The sequence below is a fragment of the Mytilus edulis genome, chromosome 10 (genome assembly GCF_963676685.1).
Source record: "Mytilus edulis chromosome 10, xbMytEdul2.2, whole genome shotgun sequence".
NCBI classification, from domain to species: Eukaryota; Metazoa; Mollusca; class Bivalvia; order Mytilida; family Mytilidae; genus Mytilus; species Mytilus edulis.
Window position 1 is genome coordinate 70,375,347 of NC_092353.1, and position 17,308 is coordinate 70,392,654.

The window sequence follows — 17,308 nt, forward strand, 5'->3', positions numbered from 1 at the left end:
AGTTTACACAGTCGCCGATGCCGGATAAGCCTTTATACGTCTAGCATTCTGCGACGTTCGTCACAGGCAAGACAAACACAGACGTGATGTTCATTACCACGAATACAATAGACAATGATTAAAACACAGTGGTATAACATAAAGCATTAACGGTCGTCCCATCTGCTCAGCTCTAAATAAAAATTGCATATCACGGCTTTATGACCTCAACTACGTTGACCCAGCCTTAACAACTTTAACCCACGTCATTATGTTTGAACCGACGTTGATAAGTTTGACCCAAACTTATCCAGTCATCTTCTGCAGGTTTTCTGGCGAAACAAAGAAAACACTTCCAAAAGACACAAATAAAGCCCGACACAGGGATGGGGTCGATCACTTTAAAATGTAATCGATCAAATTACAATTACTTTGCTAAGAAAATTTAATCGATTACATTACAATTACACCTTATTTCAAATGTAATCGATTAAATTACAATTACTTTGCTAATAAAATGTTATCGATTACATTGCTATTACACCTTATTTCAAATGTAATCGATTAAATTACAATTACTTTGCTGATAAAATGTAATCGATTACATTACAATTACACCTTATTTCAAATGTAACCGATTACATTATATTACTTTTCTTTATGGTAATCATGATTACTTTAGATTACTTATGATTACATTGTAAATTGCAATATTAACGAATTGCTTATCCTTAGAAAAAAGCTTATTTTTGTGATAGTTTTAAAGCCCTAAATAAATGTAATCATCTTATTTAAAAGAATTTAGACAAGTACCGCGTAACATGTGTAATTTGATAACATATAGCTGTAGACAAGTGTCCTTTCTCTATGTAAATGATATGGGTTTTTTTTTTTTTAAATTTTAACGAATTGCCCAATTAACCAAAAAACTGAACAAATAAAGAAAAATTAATTGAGGATAGTTTTATTGCCTAGATATGTGGGGATTTAATTGACACATCCATAAATGTGTTTACATGTGTTCATCACTACCTCTATTTTGTTTATCAACCAGATGCTCCGCAGGGCGCAGCTATATACGACCGCAGAGGTTGAACCCTGAACAGTTGGGGCAAGTATGGAGACAACATTTTAGCTGGATTCAGCTCTAAATTTGGATTGTGATTAAATAGTTGACACAGCATAGGTTTCTGACACAGAATGAATGTGGTCTAATGAACTTAAAATATTTTTTTGCCTTTGAGCAATTCACTATGCTGTTGAATATGAATCCTCTCAAAAAAATGTTTGAAGAAATTTTCTTTTTATTTATGAAATCTGAAATGAGAAAAATTTACCCCCCCTTTTTTTCACATCCCCCTTTCCCTTTTTCCAAAACTGATCTCAATTCAAATTTCTAATTGAGTTTGCAACAATAACTACTCATTTAAATACATCATAAAATATTAAAATGTAAAATAAAGTGCTTTTTATCAGTGAATGGTAAAGATTGTTTTAATTTATCAGTTGGTAGTAAAAGTGAATATACATTGTATATTGTATAAAACAATGATTTAAGTTGATTCAACTACTATTCTGGACAAAGAAAGATAACTCCAATTGAAAATGTCTTGCTATTGCATAATATTGTGCAATTAGATATTTCTTGCTATTGCGCAATACTGTGCAATTGAAAATATTTGCTATTGCACAATACTGTGCAATTGAAGATGTCTTGCTATTGCGCAATACTGTGCAATTGAAAATTGCTTGCTATTGCACAATACTGTGCAATTGAAGATTTCTTGCTATTGCTGAATACTGTGCAATTGAAAATTTCTTGCTATTGCACAATACTTAATATAATAATTTTGGATCCTGATTTGAACCAACTTGAAAACTGGGCCCATAATAAAAAATCTAAGTATGTGTTTAGATTCAGCAGATCAAAAAAGCCCAAGAATTCAATTTTTGTTAAAATCAAACTTAGTTTAATTTTGGACCCTTTGGACTTTAATGTAGACCAAATTGAAAACGGGACCAAAAATTAAGAATCTACATACCCAGTTAGAGTTGGCATATCAAAGAACCCCAATTATTCAATTTTTGATGAAATCAAACAAAGTTTAATTTTGGACCCCGATTTGGACCAACTTGAAAACTGGGCCAATAATAAAAAAATTAAGTACATTTTTAGATTCAGCATATCAAAGAACCCCAAGGATTCAATTTTTGTTAAAATCAAACTAAGTTTAATTTTGGACCTTTTGAACCTTAATGTAGACCAATTTGAAAACAGGACCAAAAATTAAGAATCTACATACACAGTTAGATTCACTATATCAAAGAACCCCAATTATTCAATTTTTGATGAAATCAAACAAAGTTCAATTTTGGACCCTTTGGGCCCCTTATTCCTAAATTGTTGGGACCAAACCTCCCAAAATCAAACCCAACCTTCCTTTTATGGTCATAAACCTTGTGTTAAAATTTCATAGATTTCTATTCACTTTTACTAAAGTTAGAGTGCGAAAACTAAAAGTATTCGGACGACGACGACGCAAGACGACGACGACGACAACGCAGACGACGACGCCAACGTGATAGCAATATACGACGAAAAATTAAAATTTTTGCGGTCGTATAAAAAATAGGTGAGCTTGGGTAATCGTCATTATTTGTTTGAAAATTTTTAATACTTGATGTAATTAGAAAGCACATATCATAATATTTATGGAAAACAAAATTTATTCAGTTTGTCAAAAAATGAAATCTGGTTTTAAATTCTTTTTGAACAAGAGTGCACACGCTGAAATGTCTCGCCTTCTATACTAATCATTGATATTATGTTGATAGTCCTAAGTATAAAGCTAAGCTTTATTACGACTGTCACATAAACTTAACATTAACCAAGATAACTAAACAAAGACCAATGAACCTTGAAAAAGAGGTCAAGGTCAGATGAACCATGCCAGGCAGACAGGTACAGCTAACAATGCTTCTATACAACATATATAGTTGACACATTACTTATAGTTTAAGAAAAATAGACCAAAACACAAAAACTTAACACTGTGCAATGAACCGTGAAAATGAGGTCACGGTTAAATAAAACCTGCTCGACTGACATAAAGATCATAAAATATTTCCATACACCAAATATAGTTGACCTATGGCATATAGCATTAGATAAAAAGACCAAAACTCAAAAACTTAACTTTGACCACTGAACCATGAAAATGAGGTCAAGGTCACATGACATCTGCCCGCTAGACATGTACACTTAACAATCATTCCATGCAACAAATATAGTAGACCTATTGCATGAGAAAAACAGACCAAAACACAAAAATTTAACTATAACCACTGAACCATGAAAATGAGGTCAAGGTCAGATGACACCTGCCAGTTGGACATGTACACCTTACAGTCCTTCCATACACCGAATATACTAGCCCTATTGCTTATGGTATCTGAGATATCGACTTGACCACCAAAACTTAACCTTGTTCACTGATCCATGAAATGAGGTCGAGGTCAAGTCAAAACTGTCTGACAGACACGAGGACCTTGCAAAGTACGCACATATCAAATATAGTTATCCTATTACTTATAATAGAGAGAATTCAACATTACAAAAAAATTGAACTTTTTGTTCAAGTGGTCACTGAACCATAAAAATGAGGTCAAGGACATTGGACGTGACTGACGGAAACTTCGTAACATGAAGCATCTATATACAAAGTATGAAGCATCCAGGTCTTCCACCTTCTAAAATATAAAGCTTTTAAGAAGTGAGCTAACGCCGCCGCCGTAGCCGCCGTAGCCGCCGCCGCCGCCGTAGCCGCCGCCGCCGGATCACAATCCCTATGTCGAGCTTTCTGCAACAAAAGTTGCAGGCTCGACAATAAAATGGGCTCATACATTTATCGAACATCAAAGTCAAATTGGAACTAAATGTTTCTGCTTTTGAATATCAATGTAGTTTTATAAAAAAAAAATTGGGCAAACAGATATGAAATTGGAGTTGATATCAGAAGTGTTCAATCAAGGAATAAAAAATGCTTTCATGCATATTCTTGTATCATAAGAGCTCAATCTCAAAACAAAAAATTGGAAAGGCAAATTCCTTTAGTAAATTGCTAACAAAATAAAACACTTGGTTATACAAAACTTGTTATAAAGATGATACAATTTATCACATTAAACAAAGATTCATCATAGTGAATACTAGTTTCATGATTTTTCATTCATGCTTTACATTTTCTTATTTTCATATTGTCTATCAAAAACTATTTTCTATATATGCAAGATTTGTAATCAGCAAGTAATCATATGAATGTAATCTTAAAGTAATCTAAAAGTAATCATGATAACACCTGTTTTTTAAATGTAATTAATTACATTTCGATTACTTGTAATCAGAAATTACACCATTACTAATTACATAGGGTAACACTGCAAAATGTAATCGATTACAGCTGATTTCGGGAAATTAACTGTTTCAACAGCACGACAGTTAGTTAGACTGAAATTAAATAAAAACTAGTTGAATGTTATTTTCTTTAAATCGGGCTGATACTTATGCTTTTAACTGTCTCGTTTTTTCTTCTTTGTTGGGAGTTACCTTAAACATTTTGGCAATAAATAAAACTTGGCAACAATTTAATCTATACAAACATTAAATCAATCAAACCTTTGGCAAGCTACAAGAATTTTTTTTTTTTTTTACTAGAATGTCAACAAACATTAATCAATATCAAATTTAATGGAAGGGGCCACTGGTGGACAAAAGAGTACAACCCTTCTTTGAAGAGGAATTAATGTTGCTAAATTTAAACAAGTATTCTTTGGACATTGCCTGGCAATAAATAATCCCCTCCTGGAACAAAATGGTAACTTGATATATAACTTGTCACGGTGTAAACTAGATTACAAATATCAAATCAAAGTCTTCAAGCATGACGAAAAGAAAGTGTGGAAAACTGATGATTTAAGTGAATTTTCTGAGTCCAAGGACCATTGCTCTGCACAAAATCATCAGACTGGAACAAATTTGAACTTGATCTGTTACTGGTTATGATAAAACTATATTCCAATTATCAAGTCAACATATTCAAGCATGACAAATAAAGGTGGAAAACTGAATATTTTAAAGATTTTTTTCTTAAGTTCAAGGACCATAACAAAATTCGAACTTGAGTTGTAACTTGTGATAAAACAATACACCAAATGTCAAAATCAATATCATCAAGCAATTAGAAAAAAGTGTGGAAAAATGATTGCCGCATTGACGGATGGACATATGGAGTGCCCATCAATTTCGTCAGTAGGGGACAAAAATAAAATCTGTTATTTTGTAAACGTTTTTTGGGTTGTTTTTTTCTTGTCTGTGGTGTTGTCGATTTTTCCTCAATTTTTATTATTGGTTTTTTTCTGGCATCTGCTCAGATTTCAGCTTAAATATGTAACAAGGTTTTTGCTGTAGATAGTAAATATACTTTTTTTTTAAATGATGTTGATGCAGGATTCTCCAATTCTTTCTAAAAGCAAGGAATGTAAAACTCAAATCATATACTTTGTTGTATTATTTATTTACATATTTACACATAATTAAATTCATTTCACTACATCATAAGGTGATTTGTGAATACTACAGAGTTTTAACCTTTCGAATTTAAATAATATCAATATACATATTGTATATAGTATTAACCTACTCTTATATATTATACTGGAAATTATTTCATAATGAGACATTGTATGTATCCAATATTAAATTTTAGTGCTTTTTTATATTTTTTATAATTCTATATTTTTGTTGTTTGTTAGCCAAGTAAGTTTTAGAGCCGAAGAAGCTATCTGTGTTCAAAAATATATAAATGATTTTTAATAAAAAAAAACAAAAAGAAAAGTTAGAATTGGCTTAATAATCATAGTACCAAAGAAGCACAAACCACTGATTTTTAAAAACAATAAACTAATTAGATGTGGTATGATTGGTAAGCATGTTAATGTGTAGAGTCCCCTTCATGTACACTGGCATATTTCAGGCAGTCTTATGTATCATAATAAGCTATATTCAGCCATTATAGGGATCAATATATATGACTCGGAGGGAGTTAAAGTCACATTTAACATGTTTCTGTTTATTGTTAGTACAAAATGTTCTGAAAATTTTCATAAACAACACCACAAACAGAAAGTGTAATTGACAAAACAATACATACACAATATCTTTCATTATCCCTTAAGCTAACCTGTAACCCCCTCAAAAAGAAAGAGTTGATTACTTAATGAAAGTACAATTTCTAGCCAATACTAAAGAAATGCATCTAATTTTGAGTAGAAATTTACATTTCATCACATTTTGTAAATATGCAAACAACTGTCATAGCAATTGCATAAGAAGTGCAACAATTCTTCTTTATACAAAGGAATAAGCTGTTTTATTTCAGTAGAAACATGCTACAACATAATAAAAAGTTATCAGGTATTACAACGTGCCTTTTTAAGTTAAGACACAACATGCTAACATTGAATCAAGAGGCAAATAGCATTTTCTGACCCAAGACTTTCAAAAAGGAGATGGGACTCGAGTCACTCTGAAAAAATAAAGAGGGATCAGCAATCAAAAATCAGGAAAAATGCACTACAAACACAAAATTGTTTGGCTAAAAGGGTTTTTCTTGAGTTTCCCCTCCCAAAAAATATTAAGACAACAATATATCTATAAATACACACACATCAATATGCACATTAGGTGTATAAAAATAATAATACATCAAACCGAATTATACAAAATTTAACAAGATATAATAGCAATAACTAAATCTCAATAAATTCAACAAACAATTGCATAACATAATTTTATACATAACTATTACATGTTTCGTATCACATCTACCAAAATACCAAACAGAACAGCACTATCTAAAACGGAAGAGTAAATAATGGCAGTACAATATAATGATTTTTCTATGATCACTAAAATAAAAAAATATCACACAGGTAATGGTTAAAAAAATTAAACCTGTTGTGTCAGTAATTTCTTGACGTTTTATAACAAGTTGACTTTATAGACAAACAAAATTACTAGACTTGGAGTCAGTTAAATTTTTGGACATCAATGACAACTAAATAAAATAAGAATAAATGCTTGTTAGCAGTTATCCATAAATTACAGAATATAAAATAAGAAACAGTGGTTTGACTGCCAATAATGAGAATATTCCCCACACAGTCAAACAAGCAAGAAAAGGAACAACTATATCAATGTTGAGCAAGGACCTTACAGAAAGTCATTCTGTAAAAAGCCCCAGAGACAACTTTGAACAGCAAAAATCAGTAAAAACACAAATAAAATCAGATTAATAGGAAGACAACATCAAATCAAAATGTAATGCATTCTGGGTAATATTTTCAAATGCATAGACTGAACCATTGTAATTGGTTTACATTGTCCTAAATAGTAGATGTCCAACCAATATATATGAGTTATTTTCATTTTCCTGTTCTAAGAATCAAATTACCCACAGCCTTAACAAATTTTGAAATAGTTAATTAGATGAATTTATAGGAACCTACTAAATACCGAAACAGTAAAATAGATGAGTGTATTAGGCAATCCAATGCAAAATGCTTGACTTACTTCTTACTTATCAAATGCATCTACATATATTTAGCAGATAATTTTTTAACTTTATAAGGTTTCAAGTTGTAAAGGAAAAAAAATTATACATTAAAATCTCAATAATATAAAGAAACATAGAAATTGGATTGACATAGATCACATTCATGACATTAGGGCTGTACCATTAACAAGTGTGTGAGAGGATAGGAGACATAGATCACATTCATGACATTAGGGCTGTACCGTTAACAAGTGTGTGAGAGGTTAGGAGGTTAGGAAAGGACTTCTAAATATCCCTACAACTAATAACCATTTTTTAGATAATTTGGCATAATGGTAATAGATGCATACTGAAAAAAAGACCCATGACCCACAATCAAAAATTAAACTTCCCTACCTACCCTCCCACATATACATTTAAATGGAATAGCCCTTACTGTGCATGTGAAAATGTCAATGTCACATTGAGACTGACTGACTAACTCATCATATAGCACCTACCATACATTAATAAGATTTATTCGGTTTTTTTAATTAAATTTTCTTTTAAAAATAAAAAGAATAAATTGGCATAAAGATGTCTTTCAATGCAACAGCTCCTTTAGGTTTCAGTTATTAGTAGTTTTCATTTTACAACAAATATCCAGCCCAATTGTTTAACTCGTTTATACAAAATACAAAAACATAGAAAAAACAAGCAACAAAATTCTATACCACGGTTTACATATCCCATATGTCTAACAGATAAGTTGAAAATATGAACTTTTGTACAAATCTCATCACTTTTAAGTTTATAGATTAAAATGCATGAATCTTTACAAAAACCCCACTGTCTTATAATGGGTTTTTTTTGTCAAATCATAAACATTAATATATGATATGTCAAAAGATCATTTCCTTTAGCCAAACGAATTACTAGCATTACTGATTTACATATACAGCATATACATTAACATACATATATAGTAGTTAAATTTCTCCACCATGAGATGAAATCATATGAAATTAAGTATACATTTTCAATGATAGAGCGATATACAAAATTATAAGACACTAAATTAACTTGATGACCATTCACAATTTTTTTTTTTTGGTATTTCTTAAGATTGGAACTAACCAAATGTTGGAAATCAGAAAATATATAATCTAATAAATTCCTTGCCCAAACCTATGACCAATCAGTTGGATTTAGATGTTGGATTTAGGGGAAAATAATTTTTCAGTGCAATTTGCCTATTCATTTTCAGGTCTTTGTTTTAATCATATCACAAATTTCTTTACCACAACATATGAATGAGCATGAAGTTCAGCATGAAGTTCAGCATGAATTGCCCCATTATGAAGATACAAATTTCCATGTGATGAAAATAAGGTCCCCGATATGATATCAAGATTTAGTCTATGGTTTACATGTTATTGGTTTCATTTTCAATTTCTTGTAGGATTTCATTTTCTAGTTCATCATCTAAGATTTCTCCTTCTTGGCCCACCATTTCATATTCTTTCAATTCAGCCTGTAGTTCATTTTCCCATTCATTGTCATCTAAACAAAATAAATTTATCACACAATGTATTACTGTAAACTCAGAAGTTATTGCATTTAAGTGAAATAAACTTATCATAGATACCAGGATTGAAATTTTATATTTACGCCAGACGCACATTTTGTCTACAAAAGACTCATCAGTGACACTTGAATTAAAATTCAAAAAGACCAAATAAAGTACGATGTTGATAACAATAAAGAGCATTTAGACAAAAAAGTTCTAAAATTGCAACAGCATCAGGTTGTTAATAAATATTTACATTCATAATTTCAATAGTGATTTCACAATTTTTTTGCAGTCACATTTTCTATATCAGTTTTAAAAGTAATAATGTTAGGAGATTGTAGCTCAGTGGGTAGATGTTCGTTCAAATCTCTCATATTTGTTTTCATTAATTGTTTTCTTATAAATAAGGCTGTTAGTTCTTTTTTTTAAATGTTTAATCTTTTTCCATGTCTGGACCTTTTATAAGTGACAAAACATTATTGCTTCTTTCTAATTGTTGAAGACCTAACAGTGTCCTATAATTGCTGACATCGACCTCATTAACCTCTGGTGAAAAGTTGTCTTATTGGAAATCATGGGCACATTTCCTAATTTTCAAGGTTAACTGTTACAAAGAAGGCAAACTTATCAATTTTGAAGTGGCTTTTTATAGTAACTGTTGGTACTTAATTTGAATATTTCCACGTATATTAGATAGTACATATGATACAGTAAGAGGTATATACTAATAAAAGTTACCTTTATTTACTCGTTCAGGTAAACAATTGCTTTATGTAGAGTTGTCTACCTTTGTCATTCAGATTGTTTTAGTTATAGACATAAGGAAGATATATGTTCTTCTTTTCTTAAATTTCTCTGGACAATTTTAACATTTGAATCAGAGAAATAACTTATACATTAGACTCCTAGCCATAATCTGGTCATCTATTTTAGTATGTAATCTTTTCTAAAAACTATTTGATTAAATGTAATGATTATATGATTTTTTTAATTTTAGACCAAATGCATGCCTTCACTTTGATAAAGAATAGTCTAATTAATAAAATGAAAGTAAACTTCTATGTCATTTGGTCTCTGGAGAAGAAGTTGTCTCATTGGCAATTATCCTACATCTTTTTTTTTTGTAGATATAAAGAATTCAGCCTCTTTTTATATGTTTCACAGACCCGGTAAAAAAAATCAATGTTTTTTTTTATTAAGTGTAAATTAACCTCGTTTTCTTAATTTTAAGGTAGATGTGTATTACCTCCCTTTTTGTCATCTTCTACATGGAGTTGTTGCATTTCTTTTTTCAAATCTTCATCATTGAGAGCATCAGCTTGGAATGTATCACTAACAAACTCATTCTCTGCTGGACTACAAGGAATGTCATCTTCTACTTTAGATTTCTGTTGGATTGCCTGTGGAGGTGTTGATTCTGTTACAAAAAAAGAAGAGATAAAATTAAGAATTGAAATGGGGAATGTGTCAAAGAGACAACAACCAGACCATACAATACAATGTTAATTGGCACTTATGTCAACATCAAAGAAGATGACCATGAGTCATATTTTCCTTTATCAATACATTAGCAATCATTGACTCACTACTACAAAACAACATATACAAAAAAATCGATATACTGTAAACCTACTAATTTTGCAAGAAGACAACATAACATGATTTTAAATCGTATATATGTTACAGTAAATTTGTATAATCAGTGATTATGTAGAATCCCTGAAATTTTCAGGGATTATGTAGAATCCCTGAAATTTTCAGGGATTATGTAGAATCACTGGCTAGTTTAGGGATTATATATAATCACTAAAATTTTCAGGGATTATGTATAATCACTAGAAAAAAACGTCAGGGATTCTACATAATAACTGAAATGAAGAAATAGTTTTATATTTATTCTATAAAATCAAATAGAAAAATCATTATAAAGTAACATAAATTGTAAAATGTTAAGCACAATATATCAAAATGCTAACCCTAATTTTTTTTAAATGTAAGGCACAATATACATGATATATTAAAATAATATGCTTCATATCTGTTTTTACCACAATAATCACATTTTGAAAAACCTTTTCCTGCACATATCGAATCAGATTTTAATGACGCACCTAAGAGAAATAAAGTGTTCGGTAAAAACATCTGGTACCTCCCCCCTGCCCCCAAAAAATGGGAATTTGCAACCTTGAACTGGTTCGAGTAAGAAAGATACCATGTTTTGTGGCCAGTTCATATCCTTTTTTAGACTTTTTTTTAACAATTGCCATTATGTTTTTTTGGCTTTCTCGTTCCTTTTTTACCCTGTGGAATTGCTATGAGAATATTACACCTAATGCAAGCTTCCTCTAAAAAACAATTCTATTTGTCAATCCTAAGTTCTGCCTGTTTTTCTATACATTTAGATGCCTAAGTTCTCACAGTTTGAATTTCATGTTCATTTTAACACACACAAAAAAAAAACACAAAACAGATGGTCCACAATCTTCTTCATCATTTGTTTTACATGTACCACAAATAGCATGCTTTGTATATTTACAAATAGAACATGAATATCCATTTGACGCTGGCTTTTAATAAACAAACATTACATGTAAATCTAATGCTATAAAGGAAATGTTGATATTATTTAGTTTTTAAGTCTTCAACTTTATCTAGAAACCCTGTGTTGATTATATCTTTTAGATCATCCTCTGTGTTTAAAAAACTAAATTATTTCATCTGGCAAGGAATATGAAAGAAAAAAATATAATTTGTCTGTATCATTTTTTTTTCATCAAAGATAATTAAATTATTCATAATCCCTGAAATCATGTAAGGGAATTTGTAGAATAATTATTAAAATGTCCAGTGATTATGTAAAATCACTGGTCATTTTCAGGGATTATATATAATTACTAATGATGTTAGTGATTCTACATATTCCCTGAAAAATCAGGGATTCTACATAATCCCAGATTATACAAATTCACTGTAACATATATACATGAAACTTGTATCTTTCCATACATATCAAGAAATTAAAAAGATCATGAAAATAAATTGCAATGAAAATGACTACCAAAAATTTAGTGCTAAATAAAATATACATGAAAATGAGTTGGTTTTCTATATTCATGATGTAGTGTTACAGCAAAACAAAAAGTAAAGTCCACTGTACACCTATTGTACAAACTTACAAATTGTAATTGCTTTCAACTTGTAAAAGAAGATCCACTGGAATGCCACACAAACTTGACATATTTGCCATCACTATATAAGTTGCACTCCTTTCATGACAATATTTCAGTCCAACATTAAAACTAATTTACACTTTTGATATTTAGCTGAATTTTGTCTCTGAATGAATGAAGATCTGCCCTGAATAACCTTCTGACATCATGCAACAATCAATTTAAAATTGCGATGTCAAATTGTCTAAATTGTGGTGTCAAATTTTCTAAATTGTGATGTCAAATTTTCTAAATTGTGATGTCAAATTTTCTAAATTGTGATGTCAAATTTTCTAAATTTTGATGTTAAAATTTACAGGAACTTGTATGTTTTTATGTAACGTCGGAAGAATTTGCATACAAGTGTAAATCTTCTATTGATTCTGTCAGAAGTACATGTACAGTAGCTCAACTGGAATAAAATGCAAACTACCCGTGTCTATTGTTACGTTTTTGATTTTAACGAACGCAACCTATGTATTACTGGTAAATTATTAAACCAGGGATATCGTTACCATAAATTACTTAAAACCTTTACTAAATTTTTCCATAGATATAAAGATTTGGTTTTGAAGTTTGGTTGTACCTGTAGAAAACTAATTTCAAACGGGATAGTTATCAAAGGTACCAGGATTATATAGCACATCCTCATTTTTACGGAAATGTTGTTAACCATGCCCGGAATTTAGAAATGATCCATGTAAACTTGTCGCTCTTTAAAATAAACTTATTCTAAAAGGTTACCTATTCAACACTGTAATAAGATCACTGAACATTGTTTTTATTGGTATAAATATTGATTTTGTTATCAGTAAATTAAAAGCTAACTAAATATTACTAGTATGTTATATACATATTCATGGATCTACAATCTGTCGATACCTGTAACTTGGCATTGCACAAGGTCATGTTTTTCTCTGGCTGTTTATGATGTCTGTACACTAAATCAATTGGATGTTGGATGTGTACGGATTGATAGTTTAGTCTTAGATGCATGATTTTTTTAGTAGTTGTTAGTGGCTTTAAACTAGCTGTCAGATAACTGTGAGTAGTCTCAGATCTGTTCATTGTGTCTTTTTGTGTCGGGATGTATAAATACCCAGCCACATCCACTTGTATTTTTGTCCATCTGATGAGTTTAGCCTTTTTCAACTGAGTTTTATAGTTCGTTCTTATGTTGTACTGTTATACCACTGTCCTAGGTTAGGGGGAGGGTTGGGATCCTGTTAATATGTTCAACCCGCCACATTATTTATGTATGTGCCTGTCCCAAGTCAGGAGTCTGTAAATCAGTGGTTGTCGTTTGTTTATGTGTTACATATTTGTTTTTCGTTCATTTTTCTACATAAATTAGGCCGTTAGTTTTCTCGCTTGAATTGTTTTACATTGTCTTATCGGGGCCTTCATTAGCTGACTATGCGGTATGGGCTTTGCTCATTGTTGAAGGCCGTACGGTGACCTATAGTTGTTAATGTCTGTGTCATTTTGGTTTTTTGTGGATAGTTGTCTCATTGGCAATCATACCACATCTTCTTTTTTATAAAACATGAGATCATGGAATAAAAGCCAAAGGAAACTGTGATGCAAATTTCAAAAAAATGATATAAATTGTTGGAGTACAGTTAGTCATACCTTTTTCTTGGTTTTCATCTGAAGACTTAAATGACCCTGTACTGTTAGACCTACTTCCCATTGAACCTGTAAAATAAACAGGATAGTGTTGTTCTTGTTTTAATACCCCTGAACAGTGGGATGTTCTTTCTTATAAATAAAAACAAAGACTCATTCTTATTATTCATGCAACTATCATCATGAACATGCATTTAACACTTGTCACTTGGTATTAAGCAATCAACAATCAATAATCCTCAAATTCATTTCGAAAATTTCTATACCATTAAAGTATGTCAATTGGATTGAAACTAAGTTACATATCGACATATTAATGAAGATCAGATAGGGGTTAGATGTCTTTCTCACAAATGTTGCAGACTAGACAGAAAGAGATTTGACTTCAGTAAATGGTTTATTTACAAGGACATATAACATGTAAATTATATGTTATTTTTGGTGCCCTTTATAGCTTGCGTTTTGGTGTGAGCCAAGGCTCCATGTTGAAGACCGTACCTTTACCTATAATGGTTAACTTTTACAAATTGTGACTTGAAAGGAGAGTTGTTTCATTGGCACTCATGGACACTTATATACCACATCACCACTGAGGGTCAGATTCTGTCACACTGGCCAAGTTCGGATGGATATCTAGAGTAGATAGGATTGACATGGTCATATATAACACCTGTTATGATTGGATATAGCTTTCCCGCCATTAGAACTCAATGAGCCCTGGGTTGTGGCAGGGTTACTAGAGAACAACTCGATATCCCAGATGTTACGACGTCGATCCAATCAAATTTGAATGTAAACATATTCAGAGTAGGGGCCTTGTATTTCCGGTAATCTAGAGTCCTTAAATTTCAAAATTATTTACCGTTCATATGGAACTAGAGTCAGTACTCGAGTTCCATCCGAACTTGGCCAGAAGTGTGTCATTCCTTGAAAGTATTTGTATTCATGAGTGGCTTTCCTATTGAGCTGATCATTGACACTAAATGTGTCAGCCCATTAATTTAAGATTTATTTAATTCATATTAAATTTGAAATTTCCAATCTATTTTACTTGTTGTTGAATACTTGGTCTGCAATTGAATTTACAACTTCAGAACATTACTACCATGACTATTCTATAAATCATAGTACATGTAGGCCAGAGCTCCAGATAAGAATTCACAAATTGGGGTTTTTACCCACCATTTTCTTATATAATTGGGTGATAAAGTTTTTTAATTGCATTATCAATTCCAATTCACCCCTCATGTTAATATCAAATTGGGTTTTTTATCACCAAGCTCCTTAATGTATTGGGTTTTTTCATCAACACAATATTGAATATTAAGGCAATATCAACCCCAGATTTTTTTCCATCTTAAATATGTTTCTTTCTTTGCAATGTTTAGCTGTTTTATTTGGTTTAGGGTTAGGCTAAGGGTTATTTGCTAGCTGTTTTATTCGGTTAATTCACTCAGGAGCATTTGTAGGTTTAATTTGTGTCCGTTTCAAACCTTCTGCCAGTTTTGTATTGTCTCACAAAAACGGATATGTGTATTCACAGGCACTTGTCTTATACCTTTATATAATAACTCTAATTATACTTAAATGTTTTTGTTTTATTCAATTTACATAAATCTAGGGATAGTTGTCTTTTATAAGAACTTTTGGTTTCTGATGCTTTATCATGCATTTCATGTCATAATTGATTTGGCCTTTGGCTTTTTCCCAACTGATTTCGTTTTTGACATGTTTGACGAAACCCCGAGTTACTAGCTATGTTCTCGTTAAGGTAAGCACACACCCTGTGCGTTCGATGGACGCTTCCTAAAAACACTGGCTGCTTCTTGTTATCATCATAACTTTGCCTCAGCTTTTCAAAAGAAGCAGAAAACATGCTTCTATTAAATATTTTTACCGGACATTCACTTTCCTTTTAATTCAATGTATGTTATGATAAAAAAATATGACTTCATGACACACCCTAATTGGATAAATGCTGAGAAGATTGAATTGTTTTCAAAAACACGTGTACCTATTGAGCAACAGAAAACTCCAACAGGGACCCATTTCAGCTACTATCTTCTATCTTCTTAACAGTACCTGCTGGTAGTATAATTGTTTGATCATTCGGGATTCTGATGTTGTATTTGTATGAAATATTAGAGACATTCATCTGTTCATATAAGGTCAAGATATGTCCTAATTTTTCTTCCATACTTTTGAAAATATTGGAGCCTATTACGCCAGAAACTCTTCTTTTTTGTTTTAGTGAATCTTCGCTTGGATCTTTCAAGGAATCCTATATTTTCAAAAGTATATCCCAAGGCCTGCAGATTGCATTCAATATAACCTAGGTAGGGTATGTCTCCACAATTTGCTGCTGATATTCGTAACATATCAGTTATATCAACCAAGTCTCCAAAATCTGCCATGTGGTTCCTATAGAAGGATTTTGTCATGGTTGACACCTGTGCTCGTGTATCTAATAAACTGCACCTGCTTCAAGACTTGCCGACTGGACTTCCAGGTTTATAGTGGATTTCTAGTCTGCTACTAATCATCCTAGCCAATGTATTCTCTGTCTCTCAATTTAAAGAATTTAAGCGCGGGAGACTCAATTTAAACGGCGGAGTTCTCTACTTAAACCATCGTCCTTCACTGACTCTGCAAATCTACCCTTCAGAGCAGCGTCTCTACAAGCCGCAAACGTAGCGTCGTGTTAAATAATTATATCGTACAACTCGACCATATTCAACGAGCCAATATTAGGTCTTCCTCCTGTTGTTTGTATGCGTAAAATCTTTGTTGGAGCACTTTCAGTAATATCTTAATAATTTATTCCGGGTCTTTATTTGTTGATTCGACTTTTCCAAGCATTATCTTGCTTCTTAGTCTTTACTTTGTGTTCTTTCACAAGACAGCTAATCTCTCAACTTCTTCGCGCAATTGGGGTACAGCATTATCCTCATTTATACTGAAATTAAATTATTATTCTACTTTACTTTAAAAAATCTTAATTAAAAGTTTTAAGAAAATAAAAATATTTTTCCTTTTTGAACCTTTCAACCGTATTTAAATATTGTTTTATAACATTACCAATCAAACAACAACAGCTTTCTCTTAACCAATTCAAACAAATTTAAAAAAAATATTAAATGCTCATCATTTCTCATGTTATTAAAACTTATTGTCAATGTTCATATACGTTTTAAAGTCTTATTCTTGGTATGCTTACACTTCACTACACTACCTCTTCGATCTTCTTGTACCATACATGTTGATGTTTCTGCTGAGAGTCTTCTGCCATCCTGTCGACGACGCCAAATGTGGGATCTTTCGTGGCA

The 17,308-nt window shown here is 31.5% G+C and overlaps 1 protein-coding gene across 2 annotated transcripts in view; it reads right to left on the reverse strand.

The window, feature by feature from the left end:
• Window positions 1-5,535: 5,535 nt before the first annotated feature.
• The window catches only part of LOC139491783 (synapse-associated protein 1-like), a 37,454-nt gene continuing 25,681 nt past the window's right edge, over window positions 5,536-17,308 (reverse strand). Inside the window, exons 6-8 of one of the 2 annotated variants that reach the window (XM_071279643.1) lie at window positions 13,986-14,051; window positions 10,391-10,561; window positions 5,536-9,134 (exon numbers count right to left, since the gene is read on the reverse strand). In XM_071279643.1, coding sequence (XP_071135744.1) covers window positions 8,998-9,134; window positions 10,391-10,561; window positions 13,986-14,051 — 374 coding nt within the window. In that variant the 3' untranslated portion in view covers window positions 5,536-8,997. The remainder of the gene's footprint in view (window positions 9,135-10,390; window positions 10,562-13,985; window positions 14,052-17,308) is intronic. The other variant, XM_071279642.1, reaches the window with a different exon arrangement.